We start from the raw sequence: 14,169 nt of genomic DNA, 5'->3' as shown, positions 1-14,169 counted from the left end.
AGAAGGTGAAAGACTTGTACAATGAAAACTACAAAACACTTCTAAAAGAAATTAAAGGTGATAGAAATAAATGGAAACACATCCTGTCTACATGGATCGGATGACTTAATATTGTTAAAATATCAATACTATGCAATCTACAGATTTTATCCAATACCTGTCAAAAACTTAATGATTTTTTTAAAAAAGGAAAACCATCTTAAAACTCATATGGAAGCTGAAGGGACCCCAAATAGCCAAGACAATCTTAAAAAAGAATGAAACTAGAAAACTCAGACTTACTGATTTTGAAATTACTACAGAGCTACAGTAATCAAAATAGTCTACTACTGGCATAAAGATAGACATATGGGCCAATGGATTAGACTAGAGAGCCCAGAAATAAACTGTCATATAAATGGTCAAATGACTTTTGACAAGGCTGCTTTAACCACTCATGTGGAAAAGACAGTTTTTTCAGCAAATGGTGCTGGGAACACTGGATATCCTCGTGTAAAAGAATGAGTTGGACCCTTACTTAACACCATACACAAATTAATTCAAAAGGGATCAAGGACCTACATGTAAGACCCCAAAAATAAAATTCTTAGAAGAAAACAAAGGGCAAAAGCTTCACAACATTGGATTTGGCAATGATTTCTTGCATATGCCACTAAAGATACAGGTAACAAAATTTAAAATAGGCAAATGGACTTCAAAATTTTTTCTTAATTCTGTACATCAAAAGACACTATCCACAGAGTAAAAAGGCAACCCCCAGAGTGGGAGAAAATATTTGCAAGTCACATATGTGATAAGGATCTAATATCCAGAATATATAGAAATATACATATATAGTTACAAGAGAAAAGTCTATAACATATATTATAAATATATAATATAGTCTATATACAGAAAACCAGAATGTATGTACAAAACTCAATAGCAACAAAAGCAACAACAAAACTTATTCAAAAAATGGGCAAAGGATTTCAACAGATATTTCTCCAAAGAAGATATATGAATGGCGAATAAGCACATGAAACAATAGCCGTGTATAGAAGAATATGATGATGAAGATGATTCATCTCTTACCTTCATCAAGCAGCCAGCAAATACAAGGAAGCCTTTTGAATGCAGATGCTTGGCCAGTGAGAACCCAAATCCAGAGTCACAGCCTGTGACCAGGACAGCTTTGCTGCCAACCTGTTTCCAAAGGTGAGACCCCATGTTAGGAATGGAGGATCCTGAGGGCTGAGTGACTGTCCTCCCCCAGGCAGTGACAATTAGGGCTTCCTAAGTGGGCCAGGCCCGCCCTCCCCACCTGACTCTCACTGTTGGAGAAGCACCATGGTATCGTAGAAACGCCTGGACTCAGAATCAGGAGACCAGATTCTAACCCTGACTCTGCCATCAATGTTACAGTGTTGCTTGAGGACACTAATTCCTCTTTCTGGACCTCAGTTTCCTCATCTAGAATCTCCATTATCACCATCGCCATCATCACTGCCATCTTCACCGTCAAGTATTGAGTATTTACCATATTCAAGGCATTATTTTTATTTAATTCTCACAATAACCCCATATAGTAAGTATGATTATTATACCATGTTACAAGTGAAGAAACAGACTGTTTTGGTTTTTTTTTTTTTTTGGTTTTTTTTGTTTGTTTGTTTTTTGTGTGTTTGCTTTTTAGGGCTGTACCCATGGCATATGGTTTCCAGGCTAGGGGTCGAATCAGAGCTGTGATCGCCTGCCTGCACCACAGCCACAGCAATGCAGGATCCAAGCCACGTCTGCAACCTACACCGCAGCTCAAGGCAACGCTGGATCCTTAACCCACTGAGCAAAGTGAGGGATCAAACCCCCGTCTTCAAAGATACTAGTCAGGGTCATTAACCACTGAACCATGACAGGAACTCCAGAAACAGACATTTTTTAAACGCCCATTAGTGACAGAGCTGGAATTGAAAACCAGGACTGAGACCTCCCATAGTCCCATAGTCCAAACTCTTAACCCCTCGTCTCACTTGATTGGGGAAGGGGGTTGTTCAGTGAGCGAGAGAGTGGCTCCAAGTGCCCTGGCAACACTGCAGCCCTGCTCTGAGGGTGGTTCCAGGCCTGGGAGCTGAGAGGAGGGTTCTGACCACGTGGCTGGTTCCCAGGTGGCCAGGCTGCCACTCACCGGGTTCACCGAATCAGCATAAGTCCGACGGCTGCCAGGGACAAAGGAGGGAGAGTAAAACAGCAGCGAGCCTCTGCAAGAAGAAAGACAGCCATGAACAGAGGCCGTGGTCACACCAGACCTTGTCCCCGGGGTGGAAGCACCTTCGCAGACCCTCAGTCACCAGTGAGCACCACACTACACCCACCCCAGTCCTCTGAGGACAACCTGCTGGTACTACTGAGGAGAAGGGCCTATTTCCTCCAGGGTTACTAGTCTGGGAGAAAGTTTGCCAGCAGTCGCAGTGGCCATTTTCACCACTGTGTAGGAAAAGCCTCCTAGCAACAGACCTTTGTTAACAAAGCCTTCTGCAAAGTCAACGTCTTAACACTTAGGTTTCATATGGCTTCCTGATAGTTTTTTATTTCGAAATAATTCTAGATTCACATGCAGTTAAGAAATAATACAGAGAGGGAGTTTCCTTGTGGCTCAGCAAAAACGAATGCAACTAGGATCCGTGAGGACTGGGGTTCAATCTGTGGCCTCGCTCAGTGGGTTAAGGATCTGGTGTTGCTGTGAGCTGTGGTGTAGGTCACAGACACAGCTGGGATCTGGCTTTGCTGTGGCGGTGGTGTAGGCCCGCAGCTGTAGCTCTGATTCAACCCCAAGCCTGGGAACTTCTACATGCCGCGGGTACGGCCCTAAAAAGCAAAAAAAAAAAAAAAAAAAAAAAAAAAGAAAAAAGAAATAATACAGAGAGATGCCCTGTACCTTTTACCTAGTGGCTCCTAATGGCAACATCTTGCAAAACTCTAGTACAATATCATAACCAGGATACTGACAAATGCAGTGAAAATGCGAACCATTCCATCACCACAAGGAGCCTTCCTTTTATAGCCACTCCCACTCCCTTCCCACTCCACATTCTTTTTAACCACTGTCTGTTCTCCACCTCTATAATTTTGTCATTTCAAGAATGGAATCATATAGTATGTAACCTTTTGGGATTGCTTTTTTCATGCAACTTAAGTCTCTGGAAATACACTGATTGTTGCATTTATCATAAATGTTTCTTTTTACTGCTAAGTTGTATTCCTTGGGATCATGTACCACCTTTAATTCACCTACTGAAGGTCATCAGGGTTGTTTCCAGTTCGGGACTATTGACAAATAAAGCTTCTAGGAACATTCCTGCACAGGTCTTTGTGTGAACCTGTTTTTCTCTTGGGTAAATGCCCAGGAGAGCAATTGCTGGGTCACATGGCAGTTGCATGTTTAGTTTTTCAGAAACTTTCCAAGTGTTTCTCAGAGTGGCTGTGGCATTCTACATTCCCAGCAGCAATGTTGAGTGACCCTGTTCCTCCATATCCCTGCCAGCAGTTGGTGTATCTCTATTTTTTTATTTGAATGATAACTGTGTAAAGATAGCCATTGTGGTCTTAATTTGCATTTCTCTAATGGCTAAAGATGTAGGATATCTTTTCCAAGTGCTTATTTGCTGTCAGTATGATAGAGTTAGTTTCTTCAGTCCCCATCTTGCCCTTGCTGTAGCAAAGTACTGGAAGGGCAGAGAGGTCACAAATTTGTTAAAGTGAAAATACATTTTCAAAGAGAGAGAGAGTGAGTGAGAACTCACGTGTGCGCAGGTTAAAAGAGGGCCTGACTCATTTTACAATTGCTCTTATACTACCCCCTCTACAGGCAATTTGAGTGGAGACCCAGTTTCTCCTGCTCCAGCCCCCTGTGTAAGGGCTGAGTGCTGTTTGATCTTGTATGGGACATATTTGATCTGGTTGGTTTCCAGCAGGATACGTTATTTGCATGGGGAACAGGTTGCAGAGAGGTGGGGTGAGGAATGGGCCACATTCCTTCCTTACCAGGCTGGTGGAGGGGGGGAAAGGGGCATTACAATGAGACACGACCAGAGGCTTTTGGGTTTAATCTCCTTGAAGGGGACTTGAAGCCTATAACAAGGATATCCACTTTGGTAAAATGTCTCTTTGACATCTTTTGTGCATATTCTAACCTGATTGTTCTTTTACTATTGAACTTTTGGAGTTCTTTCTATATGTTCCAGATGCTAGTCTTGTGCTGCACAAAAATAATTTCTCCTCCTCTGTGATTTGTCTTTTCATCCTCTCTAGAGGTCTTTCATAGAGATAAAGTAATTCATTTTCATGAAATCTGACTATTCAATTTTTCCTTTACAGATCATGCTTTTGTGTCAAGTTTCAGAACTCATTGCCTATGCCCCAAACCAAAGATTTTCTCCTGTTTTTTTCTACAAGTTTTAGAGTCTTGTGTTTTACAAGTGAAGTCCGTGATCCATTATAAGTAAACTTTTGTATAAAATGTGAGACTTATTAAAGTTGGTCGATTTTGGTTTTGCCTATGACTCTCCATGCTCAAGCACCATTTTGTTTTCCTCCATTGAATTGCTTTTGCCCCTTTGCTGAATATTAGTTGGCATACCTTTGTGGGTCTATTTCTGGATTCTCTGTTTCACTGAGCTCTGCACTCTCACTTTATCTTTCTTTTTCGAAATTTTTTTTGCTATTCTATTTCCTTTGCCTTTTCATATAAATTTAGAATAATCTTTATAAAAATCTGATGAGGATTTTGATAGAAATTCTGTTAAGCTTGTATATCAATTTGAGGAAAGTCAACATCTTTACTTTTTTGAGTCCTTCAATCTCTGAACATAGGGTGGGTCTCCATTTATTTAGATCTTTGATTTTTTTTTCCTCAGCATTGTAAAGGTTTCAAAGTACAAATCCTGTATATTTTGTTGTATTTATACCTAAGTAACTCATTCTTGCGAGCAATTGTAAATGGTATTGTTTCAGATTTTGATATCTACAAATTCGTTGCTAGGATATATAGATACACTGATTTGTGTTATCTCGTGTTCCGTGTCCTGATGAATGAATTAGTTCTAGGAGTGTTTGTGGATCCCTTGGGGTTTTCTATATAGTCGATCATGTAATTTACAAATAAGAAGAGTTTTATTTCTTCTTTCACAATCTGTAGGATTTTTATTTCCTTTTCTTGCCTTATTGTACTTACTTATTGCACTATGGCGAATCAGGGCTGAGAGCAACATTCTTGCCTTGCTCCCCATCTTGGAGGAAGGCATTAAGTCTTTCACCGGGAAATATGTCAGCTACAGGGTTTTTGTAGATGCTCTTTATCAAGTTTAGAAAGCTCCCTTCCTTGCCTACTTTTCTGAAGGTTTTTATCATACATGGGTGTTAAATTTTGCTTTTTCTGCATTGATAGAGCCTTGTGATTCTTCTTCTTTGGCTTTCGATTTGGTGGGTGAACTGATTTTCAACAATGAACAATCTTTTAAAATTGACAGAACATTGTAAATCAACTATTCTTTAATTTTAAAACATTTTTTAAAAGAAGGGTTAAAAAAACCCACCTTAAAAAAAAAAAAAGTGGACCATCTTTGCATCCCTGGAACAAATCCAATTTTTCATGGTTTGTAATTCTTTTTATATTTTTTGATGAATTCTATTGGAAAATATTTTAAGAATTTTTGCATCTATATTCATGAAGGATATTGGTCTGTATGGTTTTTTGTTTTGTTTTGTTTTGTTTTTTGTACTGTCTTGGTCTGATGTTGGAATGAGGGTAATAACAGCTTCATTAAAATAAATTGGAAGGAGTTACTGCTGGGAACTGATGGGAGTTTCAGCTTCCCAGTGGGTCTACACCCATACCTCCCAGTACCTCATTCCTGCTCCCCACTCTAAGGGAGAGTGTGCTTTCATTACTGCTAAGAGGTGGAGATGGTCCTGACAGTCCTCTCTCTTCACTAGATATCCTCAAACACTGCCCTACCCCACCCCAAGAAGGCTGAGTGCCTTAGTACCAAGGGGTGAGAATGTACGACCTGGCGCCTACTTGGCTTTCTCTGACGCTACCCTAGGTGGGAGCATTGGTCACAAGTGAACAGAATTATATGGTCTGTATGAACAAACCTAGTTAAATGATCCTATTTAGGAGTTCCCGTTGTGGCGCAGTGGAAACGAATCCGAACTCTGAAGTTGTGAGTTCGATCCCTGGCCTTGCTCCGTGGATTAAGGATCCAGCATTACTGTGAGCTGTGGTGTAGGTTGCAGACGCGGCTTGGATCTGGCGTTGCTGTGGCTGTGGTGTAGGCTGGCAGCTGTAGCTCTGATTAGACCCCTAGCCTGGGAACCTCCATATGCTGCAGGTGCAGCCCTAAAAAAGACAATAAATAAATAAATAAATACTGACCTTATTTAAAAATAACTGTATGACTTTTTGCTCTACAAAAAAGGACTAGGTGTCCCTGGCAGAACTAGATTATATGTGCTTGTCCCAGTCATCCCCTTTGCATACTTTAATACTTTTAAATATAACTAAAAGGTCACAGAAAGAAAAAAATTTTATTCCAAACTGACTTATTTCCAGATTTTTTTCTAACCCACCTCCCCATCCTCAAATGTATCCACTCAAACTTGACTCTCTCAGGGTGTATTATATCAGGAACTACTGCTCATACCCAGCTGTCAGTGGCATAATTCTGCTTCTCCAGAGAGCATAAGGCTCCACCCTCCACACCCAATCCCCAAGAGTCAGAACCCCTGGCACTGCTGGGAAGCACCAGCTGACACAGGCGGGCCCTCCTGGGCACCACCTGGCTTCTCAGTCTCCTTCTTTTCCACTGCTGGGACTGCCTCTTCCTGCTCTTATTTCTCCTCTCATTTTTCAGCTTCTGCAGGTGCCAGGGGATCCCTGGCTTGGGGATACTTCTCCATTCACAGGGGACTCAGGCCTGGGAAGGCCTTAGCAGCTCAGTTATAAGCACCTGGGGAGTTTGTCAAAATGCAGGCTCCTGGGTCCCTGCCTGACATTCCGATTCAGTAGGAAGAGGTGGCCCTGGAAATCTGCAGGATTAAGCAGCACCTCAGATAATTCCAGCACAGCAGGACCTGGGAAAGGTTGATGTAGGTGCATTGCGCTCTTCTCAGGTTCTCCCCACTGGCTGTTTACTAGAATCACTTGGGATTGCAGCATGACTATGTGCTTACATTATGAAAAAGAGTTCTTACCACTTAGAGACAGCCAGCTAAGTATTTACACATCAAACACGATGTCCAGGATTTGCTTTGAAATAATCCAGGGGAGGGACGTGGGTGGGGACATAGATGAAACAAGATTGGCCATGAGCGGATAACTGTTGATGCTCAAGTCTGCCAGGGATCAATACACTACTTTCTACTTTTGCGTATCTTTGAAATTCTTTCCAAAATAGTTTAAGAAGAATAACCAGGGAAGCTTTTTAAACTACTCCCATGGTTGGCTTCATTCCTAATGAATGAAATCCAAGTCCCCAAGGGTAGGGCACAGGGATTTTTTTCTTCCCCGCTGTGCTCTAGGTGATTCTAACCTGCAAACAGACAAGTTCCCTGGTGCCCCAGCAGGTTAGGGATCTGGTATCGTCACTGCCGTGGCTTGGGTTCAGTCCCTGACCTGGGAATTTCCACATGCCACAGGTGCAACCAAATAAATAAATAACCTGAAATCCGAGTTCATAACTGCTGTCTTAGAAAAAAAAAAAAAAAAGCACTTTTTCCCTATGGGGTTTCCTTTACAAGCCTCTTGACTGCCAAAGTCTTAACATCTCTGGGGGCAAAATCAGCTCTAGGCCACAGCTCAGCTGGGCCAAGGCAAACACTGCTGTTTGTCACCATTATTTATTCTTTGCATCTGTCTCACTCTCAAAATTTTGTCTAGAGGAGCAATGTGCCCATCTCCTTCCACACAATCACCTACCATGATCACATGACCTCCTCCTGGCCTGTAAGTTACAGAGTCTGCAGGGATTGCTGGGAGAGCTTTGCTTTCCTGATGCAAGTGCAGTTCCTCCCTTCCTCTATGTTGCTTTGCCTCCTGCCTCGACTGAGGCTGGAGGTGAAGGAACATCATGGCATCCTGGGGTGAGAGCCACTATCAGGATGACAGAGCAGAAAGATACAAGAGTCCTGGGTCCACGGATGCTTAGCCAGCCCCAGCCTTCCGGAGGTCTCTGCCCTTCTTAGTGTGACACAGTCCTGATACACTGGCTGATCAAGGCCAGGGTAATGCCCCTGAGGGGTTAAGTCCAAGCCCCATAATAAGAAATTGTGTCCATTTCCCTGGAGGGTCCCCTCTCCCCAGAAGAGTCTTACAGTGGCAGCAAACTACTGGTCAATCAAACCACTTACGCCAACAGCTATGTCAGTCTCACAGGTGATACAAGTTAAATGCAAGATTGTCAGTAGACCTGCTGAGGGATGAATCTCAAAGAGGTGGCCACCAGGTTCAGAGGAGGAGAGCTTGCTGATTTCTATCCTAACCTGGAAGTGCAATCAGATGGGGTGGAGAAGGTGAGATCTGGCTCTTTCCCAAGGGCCTGTGGAAGAACCAGCTGGTTCCCAGAGCACTGGCATCCAGGAACTTACCAGGCCACATTTGAGATGCCACCCCATGCTGGCCAAGGCCTTAATGCTCTCTTCTCCATCCTTCCAGTCTGGGTCTTTATCTCTTTCGTTCCTTTCATCACGAATCAGCAACAATAACCAGTAGCCCAGCTTTCTGCTAAAAGGAGTCAGGAGTCAATTTGACAGGCTGAGTCTAACAAGATGGGTTTAGGAGGGACAAATGTCAGTGACCCAAGTGCAGCTGGGGGGAAATGCTGCCTCACACAGCAGCATCTGTGAAAATAAGTTTAGTCCGAACCGTTACAAGTGACATAGCTGCCAAAAGAAGCTAAGTGAGACTAGGCTGGACAGGAATAAGGGAGGCAAGAGACCCTCCCCAATCTACCCAGGGCAGGCTGCCCTGAAGTATTACATAGTATGTCTGGGCTGGCAGAGCTGAGCACTGGGGCTGAGCCAGCTCAGGTGTGTAACCAGAATCTGGGAGATAGTGTCCTAGAAGGGGCGGGGGTCAGGGGGAATGCATCAGTAAGTCAACCTGCCCCAGAGGGGAGCCAGAGCCTTCTGGCAAAGCCAGAAATCCCAAATCTGAGGGCTGTGCAAAGCCAGTAAGCAGATGTCAGAGCAGGGACCACCTGGCCACTCATGGGGAGGTTTCATATGGACAGATGCTGGGTGACTTGCTGTTCTGAGGTGTCTGGGATGGGGGGTGGGGGTGGGGTTCTGTTTAGAGCACCACATCTAAAGAAGGAGCATAGGCCAAGTGGACATCATTCAGGTGGAAGACCTAGATTCTGAGCAGAGAAACCATGGGAAGTGAGCAAGGAACATACACACAGATGCAATAAGAGAGGTCAGGTGGAGGTACTGGGGTGGCATGGGGTCCCCAGGGATAAGAGATTAACTTGTTCAGTACCAATACAGAATGCAGACCAGGAACAAGGGGCGGCATCTCCAGAGGAAAGATCTCTGCTCCATATGAAGAAGGACTTTATAATATCACTGCCCAAAGACAAGAGGCCTGATGTGAGAGGTACCAACTGCCCCAGGGCTGGAGACAGTTAAATAGGGGCTAAAAGGTCACCTTTTAAGGATGCGATCACAGGATCTACCCATAGGTGGTGACTGGAGTATGAAGCCCTTTCCAAGTGAGATTCAAGCAAAATGATCAGGCCACCGAAAGATCATCTGTCTGATCCAGGAAGAGTGATCACCCAGCAGACCATTCTCCTCACACACTGGATCTCCTTCCCTGACCTCTGCCGACACCTTTGCCCGAAGGACAGCTAAAATTACTCTGACTCAGCTCTGCCCCAATCACCCTGTCCCCACCCTCCCTCAGCCTAACCAGGTTATCTCTAAAATCCTTCCAGGAGATTCAGAATCCCCCATGATTCAACAATTTTTAAAAATTAAAGGGAAGTGAGGCATTAGTCAAGCTCTGGCTCATTTGAGGGGTTTCCCTCTAATTTTTCTTCCCTTTAATTTTTAAAAATTGTTGAATATTTCATGTAACTTACTGAATACTGTACTTAAGTGAAAAACTGAACGTTTGTATGGATAGATTGGCTGTATCACTCCCTTTACTTTGAAGATAAAATCTTTGTAAAAGTATTTTAACTTCCTTCTGGATTATTTTCTCCTCTATAAAAAGTCTCCAGAAATCTCGAAGAGTAACTTTTGACACCGACTGTTACCACATCTATCACTCACTGGAAAAAAAAAAAAAAAAGAAAGAAAGAAAAAATTGCAGCAAACCATCTTCCTTCAAAAGCCCTTCAACAACAGAACCAAGCTCCAGTCCGTCTTCGATGGGATGCTGCCTCTACAGCAGGAGCTATTTTTTTAAACTTTTCTTATATGCTGTCCTCCAGTAGGTGAAGCCCCATCTCCAATCAAGTTTCTGTATCTTGTGGAAATGTTTTTAAGCGAATGCTGCTAAAAACCTAAATGCATGTTCTTTTGATGTATTTACTGGCATGGAAAGTAATCATCCATTTTCTAGCTGCTGGGTCTTTGACTTTACATCTGCCACTTGATTTCTCTCCTCTCAAATACAAAAGAAAGAAAAAGAGCATTATTTTTTCCTTGCTCTGGCTACAAAAGAAGAAAATGAGGCAGCAGAGCACACCAAATCCCCTTGGAAAATGCAATGTCCAGAAGCTCTCAAAGAAGAAGAGCTGCTTGTTTAATGTGGACTTCCTGCTTTCTCTAAATCACACTGTTCAGTGAAGTCTTGTGACATTTTAGTTAACAGCTTTCATTGCTTTCATGTGCAAGATTTTAAAAGTGCCATTATCCAGGTAATCAGAGTAATGAGATCTGTGCCTCCTGATTCAATGCTCCAAGAAGGACATGACCTCGCCCAGGGCGGGGGTGGGGGTGGGGGGTGTAATTCTTCCAAACACACAAATCTGAGTTTAAACACCAGGATATCACACAATCTGCACTGAGAGACATTCTTCCATGGTGTCAAGGTCATCAGTGACAGACAGAGGAACCGCCCTCATAGGAAGAGAATAAGGAGACAGGACAACTAAATGCACTGGGACCCTGGTTTGTATCCTGGACCAGGAAAAGGTCTATTTGTGGTCCACCTGGTGGAATGTGAGTCAATTCTGTAGGTTAGTTAATAGCATTATATCAGTGGTAATTTCCTGTTTTTAATGATTGCACTATGGTTTTGTAAGATGTTAATATTTGCGGAAGTTAGGCAAAGGGGATATAAGAAAACTATTTGTACTTTTGTACTATTTTTGCAACTTTTGTATAAGTGTAGAGTTATTTCAAAATGAAAAGGTTAAAAGGTATCTGATGAAAGATATTCTTCTGTGCCCTGTGTGCCATGGGAAGGTCTCTGTCTTCCTATGACAACTTGGAGTGTCCTTTGCTGGTAGATGGCAGGTATTGAAAGATACCTTTGAGAGTCAGGCCTTATTATGTGTGAAGAGCTCTGCTGGGCCCAGAAAGTGTAGCCTCAAAGCCACCTCCAACCTTCATTTTCTTACCTTGCTCCATTTTCTCTCTCAGAGAAATTCAGGGTTTTCCTTGGGAGCTGCGACAGGGGTCTGGAGAGGCGGGCGGTCAGCATTGTGGCCATAAGAGGCAGAGTGGTCAGGCTCCTCCTGGTGGGTTCGGAAACATAAAATGTACCTTCAGTATTGCCTTGCTGCTTTTAGGGGTTTAGGCTGGCGTGGCCGTTTTCCTTCCAGGTTGTGAAAGTAAAATCGGGCTCTGCCTGTTTGACTCCGGTCCAGTCTGACACCAGACTTCCACCCTCCTCTCAAGCTACAGCCTTCGCGTGATGGAAAAAGTCAGGAGGCTGGGAGTTCCCGTCGTGGCTCAGTAGTTAACGAACCCAACTAGTATCCGTGAGGACATGGGTTCGATCCCTGACCTTGCTCAGTGGGTTAAAGATCTTGTGTTGCTGTGAGCCGTGTTGTAGGTCGCAGATGTGGCTCGGATCCCGTGTTGCTGCAGCTGTGGGCTGTGGTATAGGCCGGCAGCTGTAGCTCCAATTAGACCCCTAGCCTGGGAACGTCCATATGCTGTGGGTGTGGCCCTAAAAACCAAAAAAAAAAAAAAAAAAAAAAAAAGTCAGGAGGCTGGCACAGAAATCTGAGTTCTGGTTCAGGCTGTGCCACCGACTCACGGGGCAACCCTGGATGAGTCATCACCCATTTTGTAGCATAAGGAGGTTGGACCAGACCAGTGTCCCTCAAACCAGGCTATGCAGTAACCACTGGCACACTTGGGGACCAGCCCCTCAGGGGTTCCAGCTCCATGAGTCCCACTCTCTTGTCTGTGTTCCCTGTATCCAGCAAAGCATCCATCTCAATCTGTTCACATGTCCCCAGAGAGCTTTTCCAGCCCCAGCCCATGTATCCTTTGATTCAGCTCTCCACCTCACCTCACCCCAATGCATAGGGTCCAGCTCTGGAGCTGAATTCCACAGCATGGAGGCTGGAGCTACGAAATGAGACACGCTCTAGTCAACCTAAATTAACACACACACACAGAGACACACACATATACACACGGAGACTCTCCCACCACCCTATCATTCCCTTTCCAGGTTAAAACAACCTTATTGCAACAAGGCCATGTATCACTTGGTGTCAACTTAAGGCTATTCAGCATGGTGACTAATTTATGCATTATGAATTGTTGATCGGTGTAGACATTAGTTGCCTTCCTATTCTGGTTAATTCTGCTCTGGTGATCCCTCCTGGCCTAAGAAAAGAAAGGGAGGTGGGGAGGAAGTGAGCAAGGCAATCACAGCTGGGGAGCTGTGACTCTTTTCCTGGGGAGCCACCCCAGTCTCTCTTTGCACACCTGCCTGCTTGTGGTTTGTTATGCAGCTCCTATCAGTAACAACTATCTGCCCAGAGGCAGCTCCTCCTCTGCCCTTTGGCCACCTCTCCTAATTTCACTGATAACCAGCCGTCTGGGCCAATGGGGCTGTGATAAGTTCAATAACCAGCCAACTACTGCAGTGTTTACTTCAAGAGGCAGGTGGGGCTGTCTCCTCTGTTTAATCCTCAGTAGAGGAAAACAAATAGGGCTCTTTTGTCTTTTGTGATCCTTCCTGGACCGTGCACTAGGCTCTCACTTCCACTCCAGCTTACTCGCCACGGTCCAGTCTCAGCGCTGCAGCCAGAAAAACCTTTCTAACACCAGTCAGGTTATGTGAGTCCATTGCCTAAAAGCCTCCTCTCCATGCCTTTTATTTATTTTTTTTTCAATTTTTTTTTCTTAGAGTGACTCAGGGGTCGTATGGAAGTTCCCAGGCTAGGGGTCAAATCGGAGCTGTAGCCCTTAGCCTACGCCACACGGATCTGAGAAACAAGGGATCTAAGCCACATCTGCAACCTATACCATCACTCATGGCAAAGCCAGATCCTTAACCCACTGAGCAAGGCCACGGGTTGAACCCGCATTCTCATGGATACTAGCTAGTCGGGTTTGTGACCACCGAGCCACGAGGGGAACTCCTCCATGCCTTTCAAAGCGAGCCTCTGCCTCCCTTCTTCCTGTGTTTTGGTTCCACCCTTCCCTGTGCTCACTGGCTCCCTGCGCTGTGGCCACGCTGACCTTCCAACCAACATATGCCACACTCTTTCTCACCTCAGGGCCCTGGACCTTGATCTTCCTCACTCTAGATGGTTGGTCCTGCAGACCTGGACCAGTTCGACTTCAGAGAGGCTACCCCAACCCCCATGCAACACACAGGGCTTGTTCTCCTAAAGATCACCCTTCAATTCAGAATCCTCTTGTTTTATTACTTTACCTTCCCCTTCTAGATCCTAAGCTCATTGAGGCCAGGCACCTTGTCCAAATGCTCACCACTGAATCCCCCATGCCTGGAAGAAACCTGACTCCAAGGGGCATTCAGTGAGTCTCTGCTAAGTGGGGGTGAGCTGTGTACTCGAACCCCACCTCCATCCCCACACACAGACTGACCCTTCCATGGAGGGCCCCGGCCCAGGCTGGGCTCAGCTTCTTTAAGTGGGGCTCCCCCATCTCACTCAAGCATGGACTAGCTGGCTGAGTGCAGACATCTCCACCTCC

General features: G+C 44.6%; 1 protein-coding gene across 4 annotated transcripts in view; it reads right to left on the bottom strand.

The window, feature by feature from the left end:
* BDH1 (3-hydroxybutyrate dehydrogenase 1) overlaps positions 1–14,169 on the bottom strand; it is a 44,900-nt gene that overhangs the window by 20,529 nt on the left and 10,202 nt on the right. For all 4 annotated transcript variants that reach the window (XM_021070089.1, XM_021070091.1, XM_021070088.1 and 1 more), the window contains exons 2-4: positions 11,607–11,723; positions 2,165–2,237; positions 1,075–1,185 (exon numbers count right to left, since the gene is read on the bottom strand). In XM_021070089.1, the coding sequence (XP_020925748.1) occupies positions 1,075–1,185; positions 2,165–2,237; positions 11,607–11,698 (276 nt within the window). In that variant the 5' untranslated portion in view covers positions 11,699–11,723. The remainder of the gene's footprint in view (positions 1–1,074; positions 1,186–2,164; positions 2,238–11,606; positions 11,724–14,169) is intronic.

Source organism: Sus scrofa, chromosome 13 (assembly GCF_000003025.6).
Source record: "Sus scrofa isolate TJ Tabasco breed Duroc chromosome 13, Sscrofa11.1, whole genome shotgun sequence".
Lineage (NCBI taxonomy): Eukaryota > Metazoa > Chordata > Mammalia > Artiodactyla > Suidae > Sus > Sus scrofa.
This window is presented reverse-complemented; position numbering and strand designations above follow the sequence as displayed.